The sequence below is a fragment of the Bufo bufo genome, chromosome 2 (genome assembly GCF_905171765.1).
Source record: "Bufo bufo chromosome 2, aBufBuf1.1, whole genome shotgun sequence".
Taxonomy (NCBI): domain Eukaryota; kingdom Metazoa; phylum Chordata; class Amphibia; order Anura; family Bufonidae; genus Bufo; species Bufo bufo.
The window spans coordinates 176,606,815-176,634,484 of NC_053390.1; the positions used below are offsets into that span (position 1 = coordinate 176,606,815).

Consider the following 27,670-nt stretch of genomic DNA (forward strand, 5'->3'; position numbering starts at 1 on the left):
CAATTTGAACCCTGGATATGGGGGTAGTTTAACATGGTCAATGTTCCCCTTATGGCTTTTCACTTTTGCCCTAGTCATATGTTGTCTTTGTCTTTTTTCTGAGACAGATTTCCCCTCATTACTGATTTTTCTATGTTCGTTAAGCATACCCCGTTTATAGTGTTCTTTTATGTGTTAGATGCATTGATTCACTTTATTTCTCATTGTAACATTGTGTCTTGATGAGTCTTCATCACCACGTTACATTTTCTTCCCTTGTAGACTGCTTTCTCTTTACATTAATTGAACCATAAATGGATCTATCTCCTGCTGAAACCAGTTTGTGCATAAGGTGCACAAAACAAGGACCGCAGCAGGTCATAATGGTTTAAAACCCTGCAGTACTTTACAATTTATCTTGGTCTTGTATTGCTGGTGAATGTCTTCAGCATCCTATGCAGAATTTCAGGTTATAGCTACATACTGTTGCGTCTGTACTGGTGCACCGTGCCATTTGTCCAGATAGTCTCTGTGGCCTCAGTGAATTCTCGTTTTTATATTGTGAGACCCAAGATGGTTTTAGTTAAACTGTATTCGATCGAATGACTGTTATGTATAACTTGTTTCACAAGACGGTATAGCAAGAATAGTTCTTATGGTCAGACCTTCTCTAGCCATATCTCATCCATTTATGTTGTGTTTCAATTACAGTTGGGCTCTAATGCGCCTTACTATGGTGCAGTTTGTGCTTCAGAATCTGAAGGGCTTTTACCCGTTAGCAGGACATGAACTTTCAGGTAAATATTTGGAATAATGCATCCAAGTGCTAAAATGGTAGGTGATAATTGTATGATCGCTAGGGACTCCACAAATCACTAGATTGGGGGTCTGGAGTCCTCGATCCTTCTCATTGCATGACTGTCGTGAGGTGGCGTGTGAATGGAACCACGGTCATGCATGCGCTACCAAACGCTTTCAGTCAATGGGGACGAAGAAAATAGATGAGCACGGCTCCTTTAATACACTGAGGATAGGTTATCTTTGTCTAAGTCTGGGAAATCCCCACTAAGCTACTTAAAGGGGTTGTCTGGGCTTTTACTATTGATGACCTATCCTCAGGATAGGTCATCAATATCCGATCTCACACACTGTACTCCGCCAATCGGCTGTATGAAGAGGCGGTGCATGCAGTGTGCACGTGCTGTCTCCCTTCTCTCTTCCTCCTCTGCTGCTGTTTTGCCATAGACCGCAGCGGTGCACAGGAAGAGAGAAGGGAGACGACACGTCCGCACACTGTCTCTTCATACAGCTGATCGGCGGGAGTCCCGGGTGTCGGAACTCTGCCGATCTGATATTGATGACCTATCCTGAAGATAGTAGAAATCAAACAGCGCTGGCAGCATCTCCCATTAATTCCTCTTTATTAGGACTTCACAGCATACAAAAAACTGAGCAATGTTTCGGCTGTGCAACAGCATTTATCATGCTTGATAAAGGCTGTTGCACAGACGAAACGTTGCTCAGTTTTTTGTATGCTGTGAAGTCCTAATAAAGAAGAATTAATGGGAGATGCTGCCACCGCTGTTTGATTTCTACATATTTTCTGGCCTGCTGGTGCGGGGCTGTCGCATCTTCCGGTTAGAAGTATGGACCGTTGTGTGCTGTTCCTGCATTTTTATTTCTACTATCCTGAAGATAGGTAATCAGTATTAAAAGTATGGACAACCGTTTTAAGCAATTTTACTGAATTGGGGGAGGGGGAACAGAGTTCATGCCTTTCAGTTGCTTACCTCTAGTTGAATTTTACTGTGGGTATTTAACATGCGCCTGACTAATGCTCTTTTGTCATATTTTGCTGTGTATATATAAAGGGAACTACAATTGCTGTTATGGTTTCTTAATGGACCCAAAGCAGCGTAATAACTGTGTATCTGAAATGACATTTCTATATATTTTACAGACAATATTATAACTTTATTTACTACACTTGCATACATCTAAATTACAACCATAAACTCCAGTTCTGTTGTTAAGTTGTGTCCGCCCTTTTACTTGTGTATTCTTCCGATACTTAATACATTATTCCTTTCCTGTTGATGCAGTTCACGTTTAGGTAACTTTCATTTCCTTTGCCAGAACTTCCAATGGTGTCTCCACTCTGCCATGCCACTCTGAAGACTTTGCAGAGATGGGAGCAAGTGCTCTTAAGACGGCTTGAGCTATATGAGGGTCCCCCACAAGACTTCATCACAATACCAACCACAGAGGAGGCCTTGTCTGCTGGCCCTGCTATTCTGAGACATAAAGCATTGCTGGAGCCCACAAACACACCCTTCAAGTTAGTGTTTCTGTTTTTACAACTTTAAGCTCAGCTCTTACTTGAGTCATTACTTGTCAGTCGGGTTTTTCAGGATTTTTGACGGCAAGAAAAAGTAATTATGGGCTGTTTTGGATCTTAAAGGGGTTATACAAGAAAAGATATTTATGACTTTTCCTGGTGGGCTGACATTATCCTGCCATTCGTTTACATTTTCCGCCCTGTAAGACATGCCTAGGTTTTAGAGGAGGAAAATAAGAAAAAATATTTCTTGCCCATATTCATTGGGGGACACAGAAACCGTGGTATAGCTATGTCCTCTAGGAGGCGTTGACACTAGTAAAAGCTGTTAGCTCCTCCCCTGGCAGCTATACCCCCTCCAGCCTGGAGAGAGAGCTTCTGTTTTTTTCTAGTGTCAATAGGAGGCAAGACCTCCCTGCTCTGCAGGGATCTCCTGAAGATTTTTTTATTTTAGTTTATTTTTTTCCTTCTTTTTTTCAGATGGGAAAACAGTGGACGCCTCGCCTTCCTATTCTCCCGGGGTCGAGTTGCGCCAGTGCCGGTCATCCACACTGCTGCCTCCCCCACAGAAGACGAGGTGGACCAGGGCAGCCTCGCTCCCCTGCATCCCGCCAGCCAAGGGGTCACCCTTCCGAATCCCTCAATTCCAGCGTCCTGCCACTACGGTGCCGGTAGCTGAAGGGGTGACCCTGCTGGAACGAGAGGAAGGGTGAAGATGGCGGCTGGACAGATAAGTAGATGCCTGCTCCAAGTTGATGTATTCCCACCTGCCTGGCCTACAGCCGCCACGGGCAAGCTTTCAAACTGTTGAATCTGCGCGTAAGAGGGCCAGAGCAGAACATTCTCCTCGGCCACCTCCATTCTCCTACTCCATTCTCTCTCTAATCCGTTGCAATCTTATTATTGAGTCCATGGTAGCCAGCAGTCCTTGTCGTCTGCGTTACCGCCTCCTTCAGGAGGAGTATTGCACCACTGCTGCATACAATACTACCGTAGGCATTATAGTTGAACTAAATGCTAGAGCACTGTTCAGTGACGCCAGCGGGCGTTTCCCCCTTCTTAGGGGACAGTATTGCATTCCACTGGGTACAGTATGTACCGTATGCATTGGCCGGTTCTATACTGGGCATTCTGGCATTATCACCGGTTACAGTGTTTATTGTAAGCATTACCCCTTCCTTGGTGCGGTAATAGCACTCACGGGGTACTGGATTCGCCATATGCATTGCCCTTCTATAAACGGCGTAATCCTACTGCCGTAAGCATGACCAATTCCGCTGGCAGCACTTGTTGTAGGCGTCAACTCCTTCCTTAGGCGGAGTAATTGCACTACTACGGATACAGTGCTTGCCTTATGTTCTGCCCCCTGCGGTAGGTGCACTAAGTACAGTTACACTGGGTTTAGTGCTGGATGTATGCATCCCCCCCTTCTGTAGGTGGAGGCCTTGCATCTCCACTGGGTTCTGTCCCTGCCGTATTCATTAGTCTTTCTCCCATCACCGTGCTTCCTGTTGCATTCCCCTTTCACAAGTGATCCACTTACAGGGGCATACCTGAGCAGCTTAGATTGCTACAGTTCATCTGCGCTACGGCTCTAGATGCCTTAGCTTCTTCGGGGGCGGCGAGGCAACAGTCGATACCCGCGGATGCCGGTGCTCTGCATCTGCGGTGTATGGGTGCCGCCAGTGGATACGGTCGCGGTCTCCACTTGGTATCCTTCTTATCTTTCGGTGCTGGTTTGGAGCATGGTTGTGACATCCTCTGTCTTTCAGAATGGTTGCCTAGCAACACTTGTGTCCTAGAGACCACCCTTCTCCATGGGCCTCTTCGGTTCCAGTCGTTCAGGACATTGTCCTCATCAATACGTAATTCATCTGCCATTGCGCATATTCTGGGGAGTACGTTTCAGCGAGTTGTGTTCATTGACTCTGTAGTCCCCCTTCAGCTGGGGGTTCTACCCTGACGCTAGCTTGCTGTTGCTCCTGTTCAGAGCCCTTCCAGATAAAGTGTTAAAGCTAGCTCTTCTTAACTGGGGCAGTATGGTGCCATGGCTTCTACGGTTGGCCTCACGGCTTCCCTTTTAGTTTTGCGCAACGGGGCAAGCGCTGGCTGTTTCTGGGTGAGTGGTATTTGCGTTACCACTGTATTCTACGGTTCTTACTGCACAGCTCTTTCGTCAGGTGGCGGATTCCTCTAGATCTGAATTGGTTGCCTCTGCGGTGTGGCCCCCTCCTCTGCTGGAGTATGGGCTAGCGATACAGTTGTGGCTCCCCTTACTTGACTTCCTCCTCTGGCGGAGTTTTGGCACAGCCACTGAATCCCTGGCTACATCGGCATTTGCATGGGGTATTCTTTAGTGGCCTTCTATTCCAGTGTTTCGGACCCGGCTGGTGAGATGTGGCGTGCTCCACATCTCTCCTTTTGCAGGTGAATCCTTCCATTAGTCCTGGGTGCGTTACCTGTATATATTTATATTACCTCTCTTACGACATCGCTGGTCGCCCTGGGGATTGGCCGTCGCACGTGGTACGCCGACCTCGTCTCCTTCTAGGGGACTTCCTGATCACCGCCACTCTGAGATGTCCTTCCTTCGCAGAGTACGATCTTCCATTAGTATTTTAGGCCTGGATCTATTCAGGACCTGGAGGGCCTTCCTGGTTTTCTGTGGAAGCGAAAATGTTCTGCCACTTCGTTTTTTCTCCCTCACGGTTCTGTCTTACAATCGGGGTTGGACCTTGGTCTGGCCATTAGTTCTTGCAGAGTCAGGCGTCGTCGCCTTCTATCCTTTCCAGCGCTCTCAGGTTCCCTGGAGCCCTTGTGGGAGGGTTTTTTCCTTTCCGACTCCTGTCCTGGAAGGTAGTTTTTTCTGGTCGCTATCACTTCCATCAGACGGGTGTTTGGTTGGCGGCGCTCTCTGTAGAGAATTCTTCCTGGTTCTTCATAGGGTCCAGGGCTTCGCTGGCCTGTCCCTTTTTTTGTTCTTCCAAACGGGGTCTCTGACTTCCATATTAACGGGGAAATTGTCCTTCCCTTACTGTGCCCATCTCCTTCACCCTAAGGACATGGAGTAACACCATTGGTTGTTGTCAGAGCTCTGAAGATCTGTTTAACAGCCTCCAGTCCCCTCCGCTGTACAGATCCCCTTTTTGTCATTCCGAAGGGTCCTCTGAGGGGTTTGGCGGCTTCCAAGGGGCAATCGCGCGCCAAATTCGGTCTACATTTGCTAAAGCATACCGCGCCCGAGGCAGGGTTCCGACCTTATGGGTCACGAATACTCCACCAGAGCGGTGGGCGCATCTTTGGCTCTGAGGAATCGCACTTCGGCTTACACATATTCACAAGAGATTACCAGGTGCATACTTATGCTTCGTCGGTCGCTGCGTGGTCTTGCAGGCAACAGTTCTTAGTTGCCTGCAGGAGTACCTGCTCCATGTGTCTGTGGTTTTCCCTCCCCGTGGATTGCTCTCGGACGTCCCACGGTTTCTGTGTCCCCCATTGAATATGGGCGAGAAAACTAGATTTTTTTTGTATAACTTACCAGTAAAATCTCTTTCTCGCTCTTCATTGGGTGACACAGCACCTACCCAGTATTGTTGTTCGGCCACAGTTGTGGCGGTTGCTGGTTAGAACCTAGTTCGGTTCTTAGCATTGTTGCTGTTACACGTTTTTTTTTCCGTTGGTTAGCTTGCTTCTCCTACTGCTTCTCACAAACTGAAGCTCTCTCTCCAGGCTGGAGGGGGTATAGCTGCCAGGGGAGGACTTAACAGCTTTTACTAGTGTCAACGCCTCCTAGAGGACATAGCTATACCACGGTTTCTGTGTCCCCCAATGAAGAGCAAGAAAGAGATTTTATTGGTAAGTTATACAAAAATCTTGTTTTTTTATCAGAACCTCAATATTAATTTAGACCTCAGATCAGACCCACAATGTTAACCACTTAATGACCACCAATACGCCTCTTTAGCACAGGCTGCTGGTCAATGTCAGTATAGCACTGACTTTAAAATACAATAGTGTATTTTAAAAGTTATCAAAAGATCGTCTGTTAGTCCCCTTATGGGACTATTAAACAGTTTTTTTTTTTTTTTTTTTTAAAGTTAAAAAAAAAAAAAAAAAATCTTAAATTAAAAAAATTGACTTTTTTTTTTCCCATTGAAAAAAATTAAATCTCAACATGTTTGATATTACTCCATCCATAACAACCCTCACTACGCAACTATCATGTAAATCATCTTGTATGGTGAACACCACAAAAAAAATTGATGCTTTTTTGCTTAGTCGCCACCAAAAAATGTAATAAAAAGTGATCAAAAAGTGTTATGTACCCCAAAGTGACACGAATGAAAACTAAAAGTCATCCCACAAAGATCAAGCCCCTACGCAGCTCTGTAGAAAGAAAAGTAAAAAGTGAAGGGTCTTGGGATACGGCGATGCATCCCACAGTGCAGCCTTTTACTTTTTCTTTGTCTTATTTACCGCAATTTAATTGTTTTTCCTTAATTTTGCAATTTAGGTCCAAGCAGTCAAGCACATTACCAGTGAAGAGACTTTGGCAATATCTAGTAAAACAGGAGGGAATCCAAGAAACCTTTATCAGAAACATCTTTACCAAGAAACGATCTCTTAATGAGGTATGCATTCATAAAAATAAAAAAAATCTATGTGCGTGTACAGTATAATATCTATGTTTACATTTGTTTTTCTACCTTATTTAACGTTATTACATATTTACAAATTCTATTTCATAAGTAATGGATAACAGCGATAGATTTTACACACATTGTTCCAAAAGCTTTTAACGAGGTTCTTCGATAATAATAAGTTTTTATCAAGTGCCCGGAGCCTGCCTCTCGAAACAGAAGATCCATGCTTACTGCCGCTCCAGTCCTCTGCGCGGTTCCTTTTTGTCTGTTTTGCGATCCCTTCAGAGTTCAGTGCAGCATGGTCACAATAACTGTTTTCAGTGGTGACGTACTGCTTGTGGTCCCACCTCTGAGCACTGCACCTATCTCCAAAACGGGCCCCTCGAAATGAAGGAGAGTGCAACATGCATGCATGGCCACCTCTCCATTCACCTGCTGGGACTGCTGGAAATGGCTATTTTCTGAACTCCCATAGCAGTGAATGGAGGCTTGACGCTCTTGTACAGTGCACTCTCCTTCACTTCAAGGGGGCTGTTCTGTATATACGTGTGGTTCCCAGAGGTGGGACCCACACATATCTGACTTTGATGGCATATCCTAGTCCAGTTTTTTATCACACACGTGAAAAACGCATCAAAACGCATTGCACCTGCCACGGAAAAAACTGAACGCAATCGCAGACAAAACTGACTGAACTTGCTTGCAAAATGGTGCGAGTTTCAATGAACGCATCTGGACCTAATCCGTCACGCTCGTGTGAAAGGGGCCTAAGATGCGGCTGACGATTGTCGGGAAGGAAGCGTTCCTTCCCAACAATCACCTGCTTGTCGGTGGAGGAGACTGCTGCTATTACATACACCAATTCCCTCCACAGTATGGGTGGGAGCGATAGCTAATGCCATCGCTTGTCCCCACACAAAATCGTTATTTGCTGGCAGCGGAGCGTGATTAGACAGCGTGATCTTCCGCCGTCAAACAATGATTTTTTTAAAGGGAACCTGTCACCTCCAAAAAACCATCCCAAGCCGCCAGCAGCAAGTTTCTGATGGTGCCTTTCTTCCTGAAGGCAGATTCAGCAAAAGTACTGAAAACTTTGTTTTATCCCCTGCCTGGCGCGCTTCTCCACACATGCTTGAAGTCAAGGGGGCAGCGGCCTCCTTGCTTCACGTCACGGTAACCAGGCCCCCTTCCCTGCCCCTTCGCTGTGATCGACAGCCGGCAGTTCGGCTGGCTTTGCCGAACTCTCTTCATAAGCGCTGTCAGTCACAGCGAAGGGGCACTGAAGGGGGCGCGGTTACCATGACTTGAAGCATAGAACATAACCTACAATGCAACAGCACTCAGCAAACCAAACAAAGTACAAAAATGAATTATATTGCTTATGCTATGCTTATAAATTAGAGATGCTTGGCAAATTATTTTGTACTAAATTATTTGAGCCCGTCTGCCACACGTCAAGGCGATCTCTGTAAAATGGGAACCTGACACTAAGTTCAACCTGTTAAGTGCCATGACAGCGACCATGAAGTTAAGGGGGTGTAGGTTCCGCCTGCGTGCTGGACTACAAGTACCATCATGCATTCTGAGCAAACTAAGCTTTATACTCATGCTAATTAAAATCAGCCTATGAGGCAAACAGGCTGACCAGGAGTTACGGTAATATAAAAATGCCTCAATTGCAGAAATGATGTAAGTGCTTGAGCCGTCTCCACTCTCCGTTGTCACATAGTATTTGCTTTATTTCGAGGTGTTTTTGTATTTATTTTTTTCCAGTTTATTATATAATGATAACTGAACGAAAGCAGTGTTACAGTAAATATTATAACCGAGATTTATATATCTTTCCTTGTTCTAGACTGAAGCTGAATTGGTGTCCTCAGGAGGAAGAGCACGAATTATCCATAAAGAGTCTGATATTATCACTGCTTTTGCGGTAAATAAAGTACGTGTTTTTTGTGTTAGCATTTTTTTTTTTATTAATTGTGCTAGACAAGTGGATAACTACTATGTGGCTGTGAGTCTACTTTAATAAATTCCCCTTTAATCTATAATAATTATATACTGGGTCAAAGCATATTCACATGTGGCAGATTTTTTGCAGAAATTGCTGCGACTGAAAATCAGTCCCATACGTCTAAGTTTGTTTGATTCTGCAGCAGTGGAGTAATTTCTGTTTCATTAAGATGACTGGCGCAGTTGCAGAAATTTTATAAATCTTCCATACTAGAATTTTGTATCTGCTTAGAAGGATTCTCACAAGATAAAATAATACAAAATACATTGGAGCCATTAAAAATGCTCCTGTAAGCAGATATTGAGGTAATTTACTTGTTACTACGCCCCTGGTGTTCTTTAGATCCATCTAGTGTGTCCAGTCCAGGTGAGCAGATGCTTCTAGTGGGTTGATTTTTATTGGTTGGCCTGCACATTAGCAAAAATCACTCATTTACCCAGGGAAAACCTGTAAAGGGGCCACATTCTTGCCTCTAGGGGGGAAAGACATTTTACAGCTGCACCCACATGTCCAGTCTTTTGCTCTGCTGATAGACAAGCAAAGGTGTCTATTAGTAATGGATATTCCCACATTTTTCAAATAAACATGTACCCTTGATTTAGGCCTCTTTCACACGTGTGAGGGCCAGATAAGATGCGGGTGCGTCGCGGGAAAATGCACAATTTTTCAGCGTGAGTGCAAGGCGTTTTACACGCGCGAGAGACAAATCGGCATGTTTGGTACCCGAACTTCTTCACAGAAGTTCGGGTTTGGGTTAGGTGTTGTGTAGATGTTATTATTTTCCCTTATAACATGGTTATAAGGGAAAATAATAGCATTCTTAATACAGAGTGCTTAGTAAAATAGAGATGGAGGGGTTCAAAAAATAAATAAAAATAATTTTACTTACCTCATCCACTTGTTCGCGCAGCCCGGCTTCTCTTCTGTCGTCTTCTTTGACCAGGAGGAAAAGGACCTGTCGTGACTTCACTGCGCTCATCACATGGTCCGTCACTTGATCCAACCCCTCCATCCCTATTTTACTAAGCATTCTATATTAAGAATGCTATTATTTTCCCTTATAACCATCCCGATCATCTCTTAGCAATCATGCGTGAGAATCGGTCCGCATCCACACTTGCTTGCGGAGCATGCTGCGATTTTCACACAACGCACAAGTGATGTGTGAAAATCACCGCTCATCTGAACAGCCACATTGGAGTGAATGGGTCCGGATTCAGTGCGGGTGCAATGCGTTCCCCTCACGCATTGCACCCGCGTGGAAATCTCGCCCGTGTGAAAGAGGCCTTAGACATTAGCATGAGAGGTTTACCTGACTGGCCAGCTCTAAGCAATCACTGTTGACATCTTATTGGCTCTTTTCTATATACAGTGGGCGGAGTCATATGGCGAACTAGTTTCTATTGGATGCCTGCTGGAGGCCTGGCATCTAGAGGGGAGGATCCTTCTCCATTTAAACAAGCGCATGTTTCGCGCGCGTTACGGCCAATACATGCCGGAGGCTCGTCGCTGCACGCACGGCATCAGAAGCGTGCAGCGTTTTCTTTAGTCAGTGAATTCCTAAGTGCTATATACTGTTGCTGTATACCAACCATCAGGGTTACAGTATATGAAGTTAGTGGAGCACTTGGGCAAATGCTCCTGATGAATATACCGACATCCAGTTGGTTAAGGAAACGCGTCGAGCAAAACCCAATTCACTGCAGCGTATTATACATATGCTGACTGATATTGGCTTCTATACCTTGAGCCTAACAAGATTAATCCTCCTAGTGCGATATCCGCTATAGCTCATGTTTGCGGGGTTTACAGCCTTGCATGCATTGTGCTATTGATATTACCTTGGATTACCGCACTATTTGTTCATTTTGACTAATTGCTCCTAAATATAAAGGAGTTTGTTCTGATAGTGAGCAGATTAGGGGTCCAATATCCCCGTGTGGGAGTTTACACTATATTGTCCAAGGGGTTCACAGCCCTGTGATGTGTGGTGTCATAAGGATCCTTTTACAACTATTGAGGATTTACAATCATATACTCCTAAACATAAAGGAGTTCTAGTGGCAGGGTGTCTTTTGGAATCAGCAATACTGTAGTCTGATACTTTCCAATCCACCCTACCAAGCCTATTTGTGTGGAGATACTATTTTAACATTAATTAATAAAGTGTTTTTAACGTACTTTATCTAGGCAGTTAAACCTCTTTTCTATATAAAGCTTGTAATGCAAATGTGATCTGTCATTGTTTGGTCGAATATATATTTAGAGGATTTCTTTGACCTTTTCTTTGTATGCTGTAGATGCATTTGTACAAAAAACCGCAGCACTCTCCAGCCTTGAATTTCCAAAGGTTTATTCTCCAGCAAAAGTGCGACGTTTGGACTTGTGTGGTCTTTTTCAAGGTCGAAACGTCGCACTTTTGCTGGTGAATAAACCTTTGGAAATTCAAGGCTGGAGAGTGCTGCGGTTTTTTGTACAAATGAATCTATAACTGGGGGAGTTCAGGACTGACTCCCAACACGGCTGGCACCACCACATCAAGGGACGGTGTTTATCGCTTTTTCGCTGTGCTGCTACACTTTTTGTTTTTTACTTTGTTTGCTGTAAGCGCTGTTGGTGTTTCTTGTCACTTGTGAACGGTCTACACTTTTGTTCTTCAGGCCAACAGAAACTGTATTGCAATTGCTTCAAGTCACGACATCCAGGAGCTTGATGTGTCTGCAATTTTGGCCACCCAGATTTATTCTTGGATTGATGATGACTTTGAAATGGAAAACAAAGGGTATGTATTTAATATTCTTTTATTTATGGCCTCTTTTGGATTGCTTCTGTAATTATCTGTATACATAATTATGACCCTTTAAATGTATACTTGAGAAAAATACTGCATCTTTAGCCAATCTTGTAGTTTTTTTTCTACTGATTCTCATTCATTTTATTTTCCATATGGTTTGATTTTACAGTTGTCTCATGACGTTGTTTTTTTTGTTTTATTTTCCCTAGACCTGATGACTTTTTGGTTGTACACACCCGGGATGATCTTTCAGCAGTTCAGGGCTCAACTCCTTACACCCACAGTAATCCTGGAACACCGATAAATATGCCCTGGCTAGGAGGGGTTCAGACAGGAAGAGGGGCATCTGTGGTAAGTAGTATATATGGCTTTTCAATGCACATCTTATTTTTGTAGTTTTACCATGAACAGAGGTAAATATGTATAATACCCTTTGCAGAATAAGGACTCTCAGACAGGAGGAAGATTCCGGTGTTGATTTTCTGAAATGCACTACATGCAAAACACATTAAAGTCTACGATTGCAAACAATTTTAGAAATTTCTCTTTTTTTGCATATAACATTAAAAATTTATTAAAGGGCATCTGTCACCAGATTTGTACCTAATGAAACTGGCTGACCTCTTACATGTACACTTGGCAGCTGAAGGCATCTGTGTTGGTTCCATGTTCATATGTGCTCGCATTGCTGAGAAAAATGATGTTTTAATATATGCAAATGAGCCTCTAGGGGCAACGGGGGTGTTGCCATTGCAGAGAAATATAGAGGCTCCTTTGTATATATTAAAACATCATTTTTCTCAGCAATGCGGGCACATATGAACATGGAAAAAGTAACAATAACAGGATAGGGAGCTTACTACAATACAACATGGCCAGCTATACCACCTAGCTGCTAGATGAAGTTTATAGTAAATGGCCGGTTCTTAGTTATTAGTATATCCACTTTTATTACTTACTAAAATTTTATCAAATATACATAAAATACTTTAAATAATATATGGGCACTATATAGATGTACATAAGATAAAATATATAAAACAAGCAATTACAGTCTCGGTCCCTCCTATATGCAGTTGGTGCTGAGCTCACGCACCTCTGCTAATTAGATACGTTCCACAGCATTGTTAAGAATAATTAATCAAATGTCTTATTCCATGCAGATTATCCCGGAGTGTTATTTTTGGTTACTACCATAAAGTTAATACGGCTTTAAATGTAACCAAATGTAGCACTTAAGTTTTCAATTCGCTACTTAATGAATCAGTGGGTAGAATTTTTAATTTTACCCACTGAAGAAGAAACCAGGGCGGTTTCGGAACGCGTTTGGGGTCTTTCAAACACAGCAACGTTTATGGAATTTTTATCTCTGCACCAGAATATAATCCCGCAGCCTAAGAATGACAGCGTGGTGAGGATACCAACCTGCATGCGCAAGAGATAAGTGCTAGCACTAGCGCACGTAATAGCGAGGTAACAAGCACTCCACAAGACAAGCAAAGTCGGAGTAAAGTCACGTATGTATGAGCCACGATTGAAAGCGGCGGCAAGTGTGGTAAGCGAATTACATCGCAGCTTGTTTGACCAGTACGCACTATAACTGCATTGTCGGCCAGACATATTTAACAGTGACGGCAAACTTCACTACCACCACGTGCCCTAAGGAACTGATTCAGTAAGTAGCGAATTGAGAACTTTTTAACTGCTACATTTGGATACATTTAAAGCCGTATTAACTTTTATGGCGAAGTAACCATAAATAACACTCCGGGATAATCTGCATGGAATAAGACATTTGATTAATTATTCTTAACAATGCTGTGGAACGTATCTAATTAGCAGAGGTGCGTGAGCTCCGCACCAACTGCGTATAGAGGGACCGAGACTGTAATCGCTTGTTTTATATATTTTATCTTATGTACATCTATATAGTGCCCATATATGATTGAGTATTTTATGTATATTTTATAAAATTTTAGGAAGTAATAAAAGTGGATATACTAATAACTAAGAACCAGCCATTTACTATAAACATATGGACATGGGACCAACACAGATGCCTTCAGCTGCCAAATGCACATGGAACAGGTCATCCAGTGTCATAGGTAAAATCTGCTAACAGATGCCCTTTAACTTTGCAGTGGGTTCTTATGAAAAACTTCCTGCCATTCTGCTTCTGCAGCTGTGATCCAATCCAGCAGGCATATACTCGTCTATCTGTCTTCTGCTCCTGGCGATAACCTACCAAATGTACATTAGTACAAAGTAGTGGAGAAATGGAAGTTTGAGACTGGAAGACTGCTGGATTACAGTACACAATTTGTTTGCTGTCTGTTACCATGGCAACATAGTCTTTCCCTCTCTCTCATTGTATATCCAGTGTATGTACACACACATGTCAGGTAGTTCTCGTGCATCTTTTGTTTTTACTGTAGTAATTTTTTTATTCTACAGTCAGAAATTAGGCAGTATTGGAGTGGGGATGTTTTGTACTACACTTTTGACTTTCTGTTTAAAATTATGCCAGTCCTCAAACACTTTAGCATCGAGTGTGCCAAGGCAAACACCCTGAGAAATTAATTTGCGTAGCCACTTTTCTTATACATTTTAAAAGGATGCTAAAATGCCACTAATACCTGCCCCGCGAGGGGGCAAGGAATGGCTTTAAATGCATAAGATGTATGAGAGTACAGAATTACTGCATCCCAGGAGTTAGTTGGAAATTAGTGTGGGTTTTAGTGCACCCACTGCTGTGCCATGGTTACCACCTCTCAGCTGATAACTTCTACATCAGTGTACCGCTATACAAGTCCCTGATTTCCAGAGTAACTGCAGTGTGCTGCACTGTGCTCAGAAATTAAAGCGGCCTCCCTAGGTCCCTGCCTGGGCACCTACTTAGTGACAGCCGGACTCTCTGCAATGAGAATTTGTTGTTGCTCAAGTATAAGGACAAGAGAGATGTCCTCGTACAGGGGCACGGTACCAGCAGCTCCCCTGCTCCTGTAGTAGGCATCACTAGCACTAACTCCAAGCTAAGGTGTGGTACTAAAAGTTGACAAATTGTATAGATGGCACTATATAACTGTAATGTGCTATGTGATGTGCAGGACAGATATGAACATTCCCGCATTTTTAAGAATTGGTGATCAAGCGCCTAATTTTTGGGAACCAAGACTGGTAATGCGTATAGATATGTAGAGAGAATCTCTAAATCGCACATCCTCATACCTATGCTTCTGATATAACAACTGTTTTCAATTATCAGCATTTCTTATGATAAAACATGGCTATACAGCACTGTTATCAATCATTTGCTGTGCACTATAAAGAGGCAATTAGTATACAGTTTGATCAAAGAGCATAGGCCCACTTACCGCGACAAGGTTGCCTCTTGTTTAAGTGGGAACCTACTCTAACCAATGGCGCGGCTCCGTGCGGCGACCACCGCGCCTCCACACCGCTCCAGCAGGCAATAGGATCCAGCAGCCGCACAGCAGCCCCACTGTACAGTGAGGCCACCTGGGCCCCATCACTCCACCAGCACGGCACAGAAGCAGAGACGGCCGCCGTCCAGCGCCGCATGTGCACTAGTGCATAGAGCTCACCTGTTCACAGCCTCTCAGGAACTCCAACTGAGATGTGGTAGGAATATATAAACCCTTTGCAGACTTCTGCTAATTAAAAAGCACCTGAGCCACATGGGGAGGAGTGCTGATTCAGGGGAGGGGGGAAAAGAAGTTTATAGCATAAATTGTATGGATATGTAGAGAGAATCTCTAAATCGCACATCCTCATACCTATGCTTCTGATATAACAACTGTTTTCAATTATCAGCTGGTAATGCCCCAGGACTTCTAGAGGTGAAGGCACCCTTATCCTATCAGTCTATGGGAGAGGCAATCAAAGGATCACATGTTAACTACCTAAGGATACATCATTAATATCTGTAGCTGGCCAACCCCTATAACTTTAAACAATATATGGGCAAATATTAAATTCATGTAGAATAACTTTTTTATTGTTTTTATTTTGTATAAACTTTACAAGATGAAGTTCAAATGATCTTTGTTTCATACAGATGATAAAAAGGCAAATCAAAGATGTCCGAAGAATGGCTTCACATCCAACCCTGCCTTACTGTGAGTTAATATCTGTATGCATGAACTTGTCCTTATTGAATGAGTGGATTGTTACCTAGTCTTCTGTTTTTATTCCAATATTTAGCATTACAAATAGGGAGAAAAATATTCTAGTAGACCACAACAATATGTCAGCATCTTGTTTAGTTAGTGTCTATTCCAGCTAGACACCATCTTTCTGGATCCACCAGAAGCTTCTTGCCGTGTGTGACTTTATCCAGATTTCAGCAGGAATGTTTTTCTCTTTTATATTTTTCTTGAAGACATTTAAAATTGTTGTGAGCCGAAATTATTTTTTATTGCAATGTCATCAGTAAATTTTGAGGACTTCATTTTAACAATACAACTAACTAACTAAAGTGATATTGTTAATTTCTTCTGTCAGCAGCTATCACAAATGTCAATGACCTTGGGTGTAAAATGAATACACCATGAGCTTTCTAATATGTATATAGTCTACTAGTATTAACAGCAGCAAAGGGGTTCTGAGCGGTAGAACAAGCTGGTCATAATCCTGCAGTACCAGTATTGCCTCAGTAGTGGCTTATAGCTGAGACAGTGTGTTATTTCTGGGTAATCCTTCATATTCAATAAGAATATGTTGATACGCGGTTTGCATATTCCACTCAAACATACATGTGAAATCCACAGAAAAATGCATCCCATTGAATGTTTGTCCAGTCGTATGTTAGATAACATTATGGGGAAAAATAAATGTGTATCCTGGAAACCCCAGCCCCTGTCAATGATTGTGGAACCCGATTGAATTCACAGCATGCAAACTGCAAGTTAGCCAGCAGAAATGCAAAGGTTAGCCTCCCATTTCTGCTGCGGATGCCATTGCAGATACATATATTTTTATAATGTGTAATGTTACCATGTGAACATACCCTAAGAGACCGGAGAAGCTGAAGGAAAGCAGAATGCTCATGATTTTATGGAACAATAAATGTAGGGGCAATTACATCATTGTATAAGGTATTGGTTGAAAATTGACGGCATCATGCAGTTTGTGTAGTGGTTTAAAGGGGTTGTCTCACTTCAGGAAATGGCATTTATCATGTAGAGAAAGTTAACACAAGCCACTTACTAATTATTGTGATTGTCCATAGTGTTTCCTTTGCTGGCTGGATTCATTTTTCCATCACATTATACACTGCTCGTTTCCATGGTCACGACCACCCTGCAATCCAGCAGCAGTGGCCGTGCTTGCACACTATAGGAAAAGTGCTGGCCTCTCTAGCGGCCAAGACCAGGGGAGAGCAAATAGGCTGGTGCTTTTTCCTATAGTGTGCAAGCACAGGCACCACTGATGGATTACAGGGTGGTCATAACCATGGAAACGAGCAACGCATAATGTGATGGACAAATTAATCTAGCTAGCAAAAGAAGCAATATGGACAGTCACAATACATTATTAAGTTCCTTGTTTTAACTTTCTCTACATAGTATTATTTTGTGAAGTGACACAACCCCTTTAAGGAACCAGGAAACATCACACTATCTGTGTATTTGTATTAATCTAGATCTCACTGGAGCTCAAGATGGCAGTGTAAGGATGTTTGAATGGGGTCACGCTCAACAGATAACTTGCTTCAGGACAGGTGGAAATTCCAGAATAACTCGGATAAAGTTTACCCACCAAGGAAACAAGGTATTTATTGTTTTCCGCCTAAAAATCTATTTTGCACATATTCATACATAATTCGGCATTATACCCTCCCTGTACATGCATTGTAGCAGTCATATTGTTGACAGCATAGCGCTTATCACTGGACCGTGAAGAGGATAATTCTTGGGAAAAACAGTCACATTAACTACATAATGCACTGCGCTAGGGAATTGTGGGACAGTATCAAAGCTGTGTTAAATGCACAGCCCGCCTGTCTTAAAGACGTAGCTTCGAAAGTGTGAACAATTACATTTTTACACAACTTTACATAAATCAATGGTAAAAAGGACTGCAAGAAACTTTGTAATGTATTTTATCAGAGAAAAACGTATTTTTCAAAAGTTATCTGCTGTTTCCATAGCTCCGATTGTAGTTAAATGGAGCTACGCAAACAGAGTAGCAGAACAAGCTACACTGCTTCTGTAACTCCGAGATTTACAGAAGCAGTGTGGTTTGGTTTGCTTTTGTTTGCATAACTCTCATTCCCTACTACCCTAGGAACTAGTGTTAGCCTACTCAGCTGTTTCTGTAAGCCCAGCCACTTAGGGCCAGCGTTCACTGTGGAAACAGTGAGAACCCTTTTAAGATCCAGACTAGAGTTGAGCGGACACCTGTAAGTTCGGGTTCGACGGTTTCGGCCGAACTTCACAAAAAAGTTAGATTTCGGGACCCAAACTTGACCCCGAACCCCATTGAAGTCAATGGGGACCCGAACTTTGGAGCACTAAAATGGCTCTAAAAAAGTTATGGAAAGGGCTAGAGGGCTGCAAAAGGCAGCAAAATGTGGCAAATGCTCTGCAAACCAATGTGGATAGGGAAATGACTTTAAATAACATAAAATACATAAAAATTTAAAATTAGGAGGAGACAGTACATATGGAGGTGGCGGTGGAGGAGAAGGAGGTAGCCAACACTGGTTTTTTGTTTTGTATTTTATTTAATTTTATAATTTATTTTGTTTGCTTAAATTTGGGTAGACCCCAAAACATTGGGAAATATAAAAAATAAAACAGAGAGTGCGCTGGAGTACAACAATGGCTGGGTGAGGCCAGTATACATGTCTATTCTGCACAAGGTACGGACAAGTCCTGTGGGATTCCTGCCTGGTTCATTTTAATGAACGTGAGTTTGTCAACATTGGCTGTGGACAGGCGGCTGCGCTTGTCTGTGATAACCCCCTCCTGCCGTGCTAAACAAGCGTTCAGACAATACACTGGCTGCAGGGCAGGCCAGCACCTCCAAGGCGTAAAGGGCAAGCTCAGGCCATGTGCCCAATTTGGAGACCCAGAAGTTGAAAGGGGCAGACCCATCATTCAGTACGTGTAGGCGTGTGCACACATACTGCTCCACGATGTTGCACGTCCCCGTGACGTCCACGATCCAATTGAATATTTTCTCTATCAACTTCCGATGTTCTTTTATGCGCCATGGTGATCACGGGTAATGGGGAATCAGGGTTCCATGCCGGAGAGGGATCCTGAGAAAGGGATACCACATCCAAGGGAGGTCAATGGCTGAAATCTGATTGGGTGGAAATGTGGGACAAGTTATTTAAAGCAGAAAAATCGAAGGAAGGCAGGAGGCACGCGGCAATTACCCACTCCCGACTCGGGGAGATAGTGACGATAAATAACAATACAGGACTCTTAAGATGCCCTGTTATTGGATTGAGTAATAAAAAATTACAGGGAATGTCACTGCAGTATTTTGGATGAGGAAATGTTATACAGGAGAGGCCCTGCTGCCGCTTTGTTGACTCTAGATAACTTCTGCCTGATCGAACTCCCAGTGACGTCCACGATCCAAATAAATATCTTCCCTGTCAACTTTTGATGTTCTTTTATGCACCTACCATAGTGATCACGGGGAATCAGGGTTCCATGCCGGAGAGGAGCCTGAGAAAGGGATACCGCATCCAAGGGAGGTCAATGGCTGAAATCTGATTGGGTGGAGAGGGTGGGTCAAGTTATTAAATTAAATTCAGCACATGCGCCAAGCAAGGGATGTGCGTCAAACCGGCTAGGCCCAGAGCTGCTACGAGATTTCGCCCATTATCGCACACCACCAAGCCGGGCTTGAGGCTGACTGGAACCAACCGCTCATCGGTCTGTTGTTCAACGCCCGTCCACAGCTCCTGCACGGTGTGGGGTTTGTCCCCCAAACAGATATGTTTTAAAACTGCCTGCTGTTGTTTACCCCTGGCTGTGCTAAAGTTGGTAGTAAAGGTGTTATCCGCCTCAGGCCCAGCCGCCACTGCATTTACCCAGTATGCTGTTAGGGAGATATAACGTCCCTGACCGTGCTTACTGGTCCACGTATCCGTAGCTAGGTGGACCTTGCCACAGATGGCGTTGCGCAGTGCACGCCTGATTTTGTCACCCACTTGGTTGTGCAGGGAATGGATGGCACGCCTGGAAAATTAGTGGCGGCTGGGAACGACATACTGTGGGACAGCCACCGCCATAAGGTTTTTAAAACTCTCCGTCTCCACCAGACGAAGGACAGCATTTCAAAGGCCAGGAATTTTGAAATGCTGGCATTCAGGGCAAGGGATCGCGGGTGGGTAGGGGGGTACTTCCTCTTTCGCTCCAATGTTTGGGGGATGGACAGCTGGACGCTTCCATGGGACATTGTGGTGCTGCTTGTTGAAGGTGACAGACGTGGTGGCGTTGCTGCCACCTCCTGTTTGCGGGGTGGCCGATGCCACTGTCACTCCAGAGGTGGAGGAAGAGGCCAAGACTGCAGCAGAAGAGGGATCAGGAGGAGCCTGAGACCTTTCTTGGTCTTGGAGGTGTTTACTCCACTGCAGCTCGTGCTTTGCACTTACAGTGGATATAAAAAGTCTACACACCCCTGTTAATATGTCAGGTTTCTGTGCTGTAAAAAAAAATGAGACAAAGAATAAATAATTTCAGAACTTTTTCCACCTTTTAATGTGACCTATAAACTGTACCACTCAATTGAAAAACAAACTGAAATATTTTAGATGGAGGGAAGAAAAAAAATAAAAAAAATAATGTGGTTGCATAAGTGTACACACCCTCTTATAACTGGGGATGTAGCTGTGTTCAGAATTAAGCAGTCACATTCAAAATCATGTTAAATAGGAGTCAGCATACACCTGCCATCATTTAAAGTTCCTCTGATTTAACCCAAAATAAAGTTCTGCTGTTCTAGTTGGTCTTTCCTGAAATTTTCTTAGTCGCATCCCACAGCAAAAGCCATGGTCCACAGAGAGCTTCCAAAGCATCAGAGGGATCTCATTGTTAAAAGGTATCAGTCAGGAGAAGGGTACAACAGAATTTCCAAGGCATTAGATATGCGCGAGCGAGCGTAGCGGCTGCGTGGGCGCCATCCCCCTGCCTCCCCACCTCCCCATGCACCGTCGGCGTCCCTAGTCTGCGTCTGTATTCCTCTAGCCGGCCGCCGCTGGCCTGTATCTGATGGCATCCGGGCCCGGACCATGAGCAATACAGGATCGGGAACTGACTGGGAGACGGAGCATGAAGCGGACCAGGCCCGTAGATGTGCTCGGGCCACCCAGACCTGGCCTCCTGAGTGAGCGAAGTTTACCTGCCGTAGTGACTGGGCTGAGGCTGCCGTGTTCCGGGACCCTCCACCTCTGATTGGCTGCTTAGCTGCTTCTGAATAGGTTGAAGTTGCCGTACTCCGGGACCCTCCACCCCCTTGACTGAAGTGGACTCCTCTTGGTCGGCCGACGGAAGATTGGTGAGAGTATCTCTGCCCACGGGCGCTATTAATCGCTACTAACCTCCTCTAACCAGGGTAACCCACTAACTATTTGCAAGTTGCCTGAGGTGCCTCGATCCTACTCCACCACCTATTTTTATAGGTATATGCATCTAAGGTACTGGGGGTCACCACTGCTAATATTACTGATTAATACAGTGGTTGCAGAAGCAATGGGGGCCCGGAGCTAACAGTGTGGGAGGCCTTGTGATGTGAGGGTCCACCCCACCCCTCATTTGGTTTGGTATCCTATGAATGACTATCAACACCGCAAATGGTCCAATATCGGCTGCAATTAACCGGTAGAGTTTCCCCTGTGAGACGTCGTTTGCCGAAGGGGTGCCCTGTATAGCAGAGTCTTATATCTACGAACACCCCACGGACTCTGCATTAATATTACTGGCCAATTCTGTGACTGTATCTACTCTGCATCTACACTAACCCTATGGACTGATCGCAGTCCTTAACCCACTACAACAAAAATATAACCGGGACGAAACTGAAAATATTTGTGGGGGATTGCATTTTGTGAGGGGTCTAACAGTGGTTAGATATTAACTCAACTACCAGATTAACCCAATTGAATTGGTTGAATTATACATAAATTTCACTGATTAGTGGGCGACATGATGATACCTCCACAATCAAATTGAATTGCATTGAACATAATGTGAATGCTCGCTCCCACAAATCACTGAAATTTAGATGCAACGGCTTTTGTTCCACCTTATTGTTTTTGTCTCCATTTTCTAAGTTGTGTATACGTAGAACGTTGTGCTGTACAGTATTACCAATTGAGAGGTAATAGAACTGGGGAGATTCTGCTGTTCCGATCGACTCTGGGAATTGGAGATAACGTCCGACGTCGGGATCAGTTAATTTCTAACAATATGCCCCCAAAATATAATAGGAAATCCGTGGGCGCTGGGTCACCCAAAGCTGGGGCCGTTAGCAGCCCGCAGGCGAGAATGGAAAAGTATTTGAAATCACCTGTGTTTCAAAGCCTAGAGGTGGAAAAAAAATTAGAGACCACGGAGGGATTGACGCCCTTGCAGGTGGAGCCCGCGGCCCATAAGCCGAGGGAATTCGATACAGATAGCCTGGACACTATAGACAATAAGCTGGTGAATATATTGGGGGTGGTCCAGACTACGAGTGAATCAGTCAGACATTTCCACCATAGTGAAGACTCTACAGACTGATATCATTTGGATAAGAGATAAGAGATGAATAAAATCAGGTCGAGTATTAAGTATGTAGAAACAGGATTGGCGGAGGTAAAAACAGAACAGACACAGACAGCCAAGAGAATTGACAACTTAGAGAGGGAAAATCAGCGGGTGAACATGAAGCTGATAGATCTGGAAGACAGAGCACGGAGGAATAACCTGAGGATAGTGGGTTTTCCGAAAGGAGCGGAGGGGGATAGCCCCGCTGGATTTCTACAAAACTAACTAGTACAGACACTGGGAGCCGGAGCGGATTCGGGCATGTTCTGGGTGGAGCGTGCCTACAGGATCCCCTTAAAAAAAAAAAAAACAGTTGGTGGCCCCCCTCGCTCCTTCCTGATTAAAATAGTATGCTCGGGTGACAGAGATTGGGTGCTCCGGCGTAAAAGGGAGCTTCAGGAGATAGAATATAATGGTAATAAAATACAGATCTATCCTGATTTCTCTAGAGACACGCAAAATAAGCGAAGAGAATATTATGATATAAAGAAAAGATTGCAAGAGAGTAACATTAAATACTCGATGATGTACCCCGCCAAATTAAGAGTGGTGTATAGGGACACAGTTATGTTTTTTAATAATGCCGCAGATGCCTTAGAATGGCTGGATTCAGTAGAGAATTAGAAACAGACATTTTCATATAGGACGGGGGGCTGGCTGCGGGGGGGTGGGGACAAGGGGTGGGTGGGCGCCCATTAGCGGATAGGCGCAATGTAAGAGGTTGACAGGGTGATATCCACCAGTGAACCAGGTTGGGGGAGTGGGGGAGGGTGGCTGTGGTGGGGGGCGGGAAAAGGGATGGGAATGGGCATGGTCACGGTTGTCATTTGGGGGCGGCGGACGACTCTCTTTTATAGTTCCATAACGTAATGAATGATAAAGTCTTAACATGGAATGTACGCGGTTTAGGAGATAGAACAAAACGGGTCATAGTTTTTGACCTGATCACTTGACATCTCCCTGCAATAGTAGCACTATTGGAGACACACGCACCACCAGAGACCCCCGATTACTTAATAAAGAAATGGGCGGGGCACCAGTTCCACTCCAGATTCTCATCATTCTCCCGTGGGATTAGTGTATATGTTCATAGGAACGTTGACTATGTTCCGTTAGAACAGTCGATCGATACAGATGGGAGATTTATCTTTCTCTATGGCCGATGGAATGGCAGGAAGTGTATTCTAGCCTTTTTATACATCCCCCCCCCCCGTTTGCTATGACAGTTCTTAACCAGTTGGCTGTGTTCATGTATAATAGAGAGCGGTGCCTGGTGTTAGTATGTGGAGACTATAATTGTGTATTAGACCCTGAATTAGACAGAATATCCACTGTCGGAAAATATAAGCAGGGAAAACCTTTTTTACTCCGAGGGTTTTGTGAGGAAACCGGGCTAAATGATGTCTGGCGATGGCTGTACGGTAATAAGCAAGTGTTTTCCTGTTTTAGCAAAACATATAATGCTATGTCTAGAATTGATATTGCCCTGGCCAATAGTGAGATGCTCGCCCTAACCTTAAAAATGAAATATGAGATTCATGGAGTCTCGGATCATTCACCGATGTTACTGGCCATTAAAATGGAGGGACAGCCTGCCATAGTCAGACCGTTTAGACTGAATGCCAACTGGTTAACTATTATAAAGAACACAGAGAGGATAAATTAGGAACTTGCCCATTTTTGGCAAGAAAATATTGGTACGACACATATCCACTTTGTGTGGGACGCAATGAAGGCATATTTGCGTGGGCTGTACTACAGAATAATTAAAAAGAAAAGAACAGACTTTTTTAAAGAGGGAAAAAAGTTTGGAAGAAAATGTAAAATACCTGGAAGGTATGATCAGAATAAATAATGATGAGAATGTGCGAGCCAAATTAAAACTAGCTAACGATCAGTATATAAATTACATGAACAAAAAAGGCACAGAACAAATTGTTCTTCCAGGGATATGAGCATTTCTGTGAGGGAGGTACCCCAGGTAAACTACTTGTCACCATAATATCCAACCAAAAGGCCCCCCAAAAGATCAGACAAATCCAAACAGGTGAAGGCCGTAAATTGGAAAAAACGGAAATTGAGGGAGAATTCGTAAATTATTTTAATAACCTCTATCGCTCTGAATTAGACGACGCAGGGACTAACGTAAAAGATTTTTTGCAACAAATCAGGATTCCAGCACTGTCTGAATCAGATTCAGCTCTCCTGAACTCCCCCATTCTCTTAGGGGAATTGCAGGAGGTCACAATGGGAATCCAGGGCTCCACGGTGCCCGGATCGGATGGGCTTCCGTTTGGTATATACAAGAGTCATGCAGAGATCCTCCTACCCGGGTTATTACAGGTACTAAATGAATCCGCCATCAGTGGAAAACTGCCTCCGTCCTTAATGGAGGCAGTTGTCCCACTGATTTTGAAGAAAGGGAGGGATGGAAATAACGTTGAGGCCTATCGACCGATATCTCTGCTCAATGCAGATTATAAGATAATTGCCAAAGTCCTCGCAAACAGACTGAAAAAAGTAATAACAGGCTTGGTCCATACAGATCAGACGGGGTTCATCCCCGGGCGACAAATCCAGACGAATATACGGAGGACTTTCATGAACGTGCAGATGGGGGGGAGAGGACCGCTCCATCCTGTCTCTAGATGCCGCCAAGGCCTTTGACAGGGTGGAGTGGCCCTTTCTTTGGCAGACCATGCACAAGATGAACCTGGGTCAAAGGTTTATCGGATGGGTGAAAATGTTAAACAACCACCCAGTGGCCAGAATTAATATCAATGGGGTGATCTCCCCTGCCATTTGTTTGCAGCGCGGTACACGGCAGGGTTGCCCACTCTCCCCACTTTTTTTTGCAGTCTTCATGGAACCCCTGGCATGTAGAATCAGAGCTGATCAGGGTATTGTGGGTTTCGGGGTAAGGGGAGCGGGGGGATAAGATCAGTTTGTACGCAGACGACGTATTGCTTGACTTAAATGATGGGTGGAGAAACGTCCCACGTGTCATGCAGACAATAGAAGAGTTTGGCCGGGTACGAGATAAACTGGTCTAAATCCGTCCTCTTCCCCCTGAACTGCGCACCCCCTCAAAATGACCTAAAGGTTAAAATTATCTCCCCACTAGATCACCTGGAATATTTAGGTATAAGGATTGGGAGTTCAATTAGGGACTATAATAAATTAAATATCACCCCCTTAGTAAACAAAGTAAAGGAGAAGGTTAGGGTCTGGCAGAAATTGCCCCTTTCACAGACTAATAGAATTGCACTGATTAAAATCATCCTGTTACCTTGGATACTGTACGTGGTCGGCCCCTGCCCGTCTGGATAGAAGACAGCGTCTTCAACCTGATTGATAGATTGATTAATGACCTGATATGGGGCCGGAAAAGGGTTCGTATCAAGTTACAGTACTTGTGTTTGGCTGAAATCAATGGTGGCCTTGGCCTCCCACACTTCCAAAGCTACTACCTATGTTCACAATTGCAGTGGTGTATTAATGCCGGGGATGGCTTACTGATATCTTATCTCACTAGACAACAGCAGTGCCCTATACAGAATATCTTTAGTACACTGGAGACCGGACTGTTGGGTCGTGACGAATACATTTGCCCTATAGTCTCAATGCTACAGAAGGTTTGGAACAAAATAAAGGCTTTGTTGCAGGTTACACACGCTCAGGAGTTTACCCCGTTATGGGACAACCCCTTCCTAAATGAGTTTTTAGCCCTAGACGATAACAACTATTGGACCCGGAGAGGGATTTCGATGCTTTAACATATATGTACTGTGGGAAAGTTGAAACTTATAGGGGAAATATTTCACGATACACCTATTACAGCGTTAAAACACTATATATATGCCCAACTTAAGCATGCACTAGCATATACGCGAAATAAAGTTTCTCAAACACCAGGTAGGCAGACACTGTTAGATTTTTGTTAATTCATCTGGGAAAAAAGTTAGGGTTTCACAAATCTACAGTAGATTAATAGAGGAATTAAGCACTGTTATTAAATTCAAAAGTGTTGATAAATGGGAAGCGGATATAGGGGAATGTAACCCACTTCAATGGTGGGAGATATATCAAAATAATAAGAAGGCTTCTCTCTCACGCCAACACCGATTGACACAATTTAAAATAGTACACCAACTATACCTCACTCCGGGTCTTTTATCTAAAATGTATGCAAAAAAAGGAAAATAATTTTGTTGTCTGAAATGTTCCTTCTCTGATGCTGGATATGTGCATATGTTATGGAGCTGTCCGGTTATCAAGACCTTCTGGCAAAGCATATTTAAGGGCATGGGGGCAATAACTGAAAATAGTCCCCCTTTAACTATTGAAGCAGCCATACTCTGACTTTTTCCCCCTGAGTTCAAACATAAAGTATTAAAAAGTGAACAGATTTGTTGGCTGAAAGGATTCTTGGTGGCCAAGGTATTAATCCTTAGGAATTGGGTGATAGACAGGGCCCCTACACTACAGGAGTGGGAAAGATTAATGCAAAGAGTAAAAGAATTCGAGCTTATTAAATGCAAAGGGGAGAAACGTCGGACATAGTTGAAAGCTACACGGCCGGAGTGGAACTGACAGCCAAATAACCCAAAATCCAAATTCAAATTTAACTATATTGGCAGGCACTCGCGTACATTGGGTGAATATGGACTGATCTTTAGCGTACAGCTGAAATGAGGGTGGGAGCCGCCTCCGCGACAGCCATGGCCAGGCGTGGGGGAATAGATCTGTTGTGTATGGGAGGAGAGAGATTAGTATCATCCCGGGGGACTTCTTATTTTTATATGTTAACTGGCCTATTAGGCCAATGTGTTACATTTTTATATTATGTTTGCAATTGGGATTACATATCAGGAGATGTAAAAGACATATATACTACGCTCCTTCCTTCCTTATATATTTGTATATTGTCTATGTTTCGAAAAAACTAATAAAGATTTTTGAATACAAAAAAAAAAAAGATATGCCATGGAACACAGTGATGACAGTCATCATCAAGTGGAGAAAATATGGCACAACAGTGACATTACCAAGAACTGGACGTCCCTCCAAAATTGATGAAAAGGCTAGAAGAAAACTGGTCTGGGAGGCTAC

General features: G+C 43.8%; 1 protein-coding gene across 2 annotated transcripts in view; it reads left to right on the forward strand.

The window, feature by feature from the left end:
• Positions 1-27,670, forward strand: part of DMXL1 (Dmx like 1) — a 162,070-nt gene that overhangs the window by 116,663 nt on the left and 17,737 nt on the right. For both annotated transcript variants that reach the window (XM_040421671.1, XM_040421670.1), the window contains exons 32-39: positions 691-776; positions 2,116-2,317; positions 6,831-6,948; positions 8,816-8,902; positions 11,635-11,756; positions 11,978-12,119; positions 15,847-15,907; positions 17,434-17,561. In XM_040421671.1, coding sequence (XP_040277605.1) covers positions 691-776; positions 2,116-2,317; positions 6,831-6,948; positions 8,816-8,902; positions 11,635-11,756; positions 11,978-12,119; positions 15,847-15,907; positions 17,434-17,561 — 946 coding nt within the window. The remainder of the gene's footprint in view (positions 1-690; positions 777-2,115; positions 2,318-6,830; positions 6,949-8,815; positions 8,903-11,634; positions 11,757-11,977; positions 12,120-15,846; positions 15,908-17,433; positions 17,562-27,670) is intronic.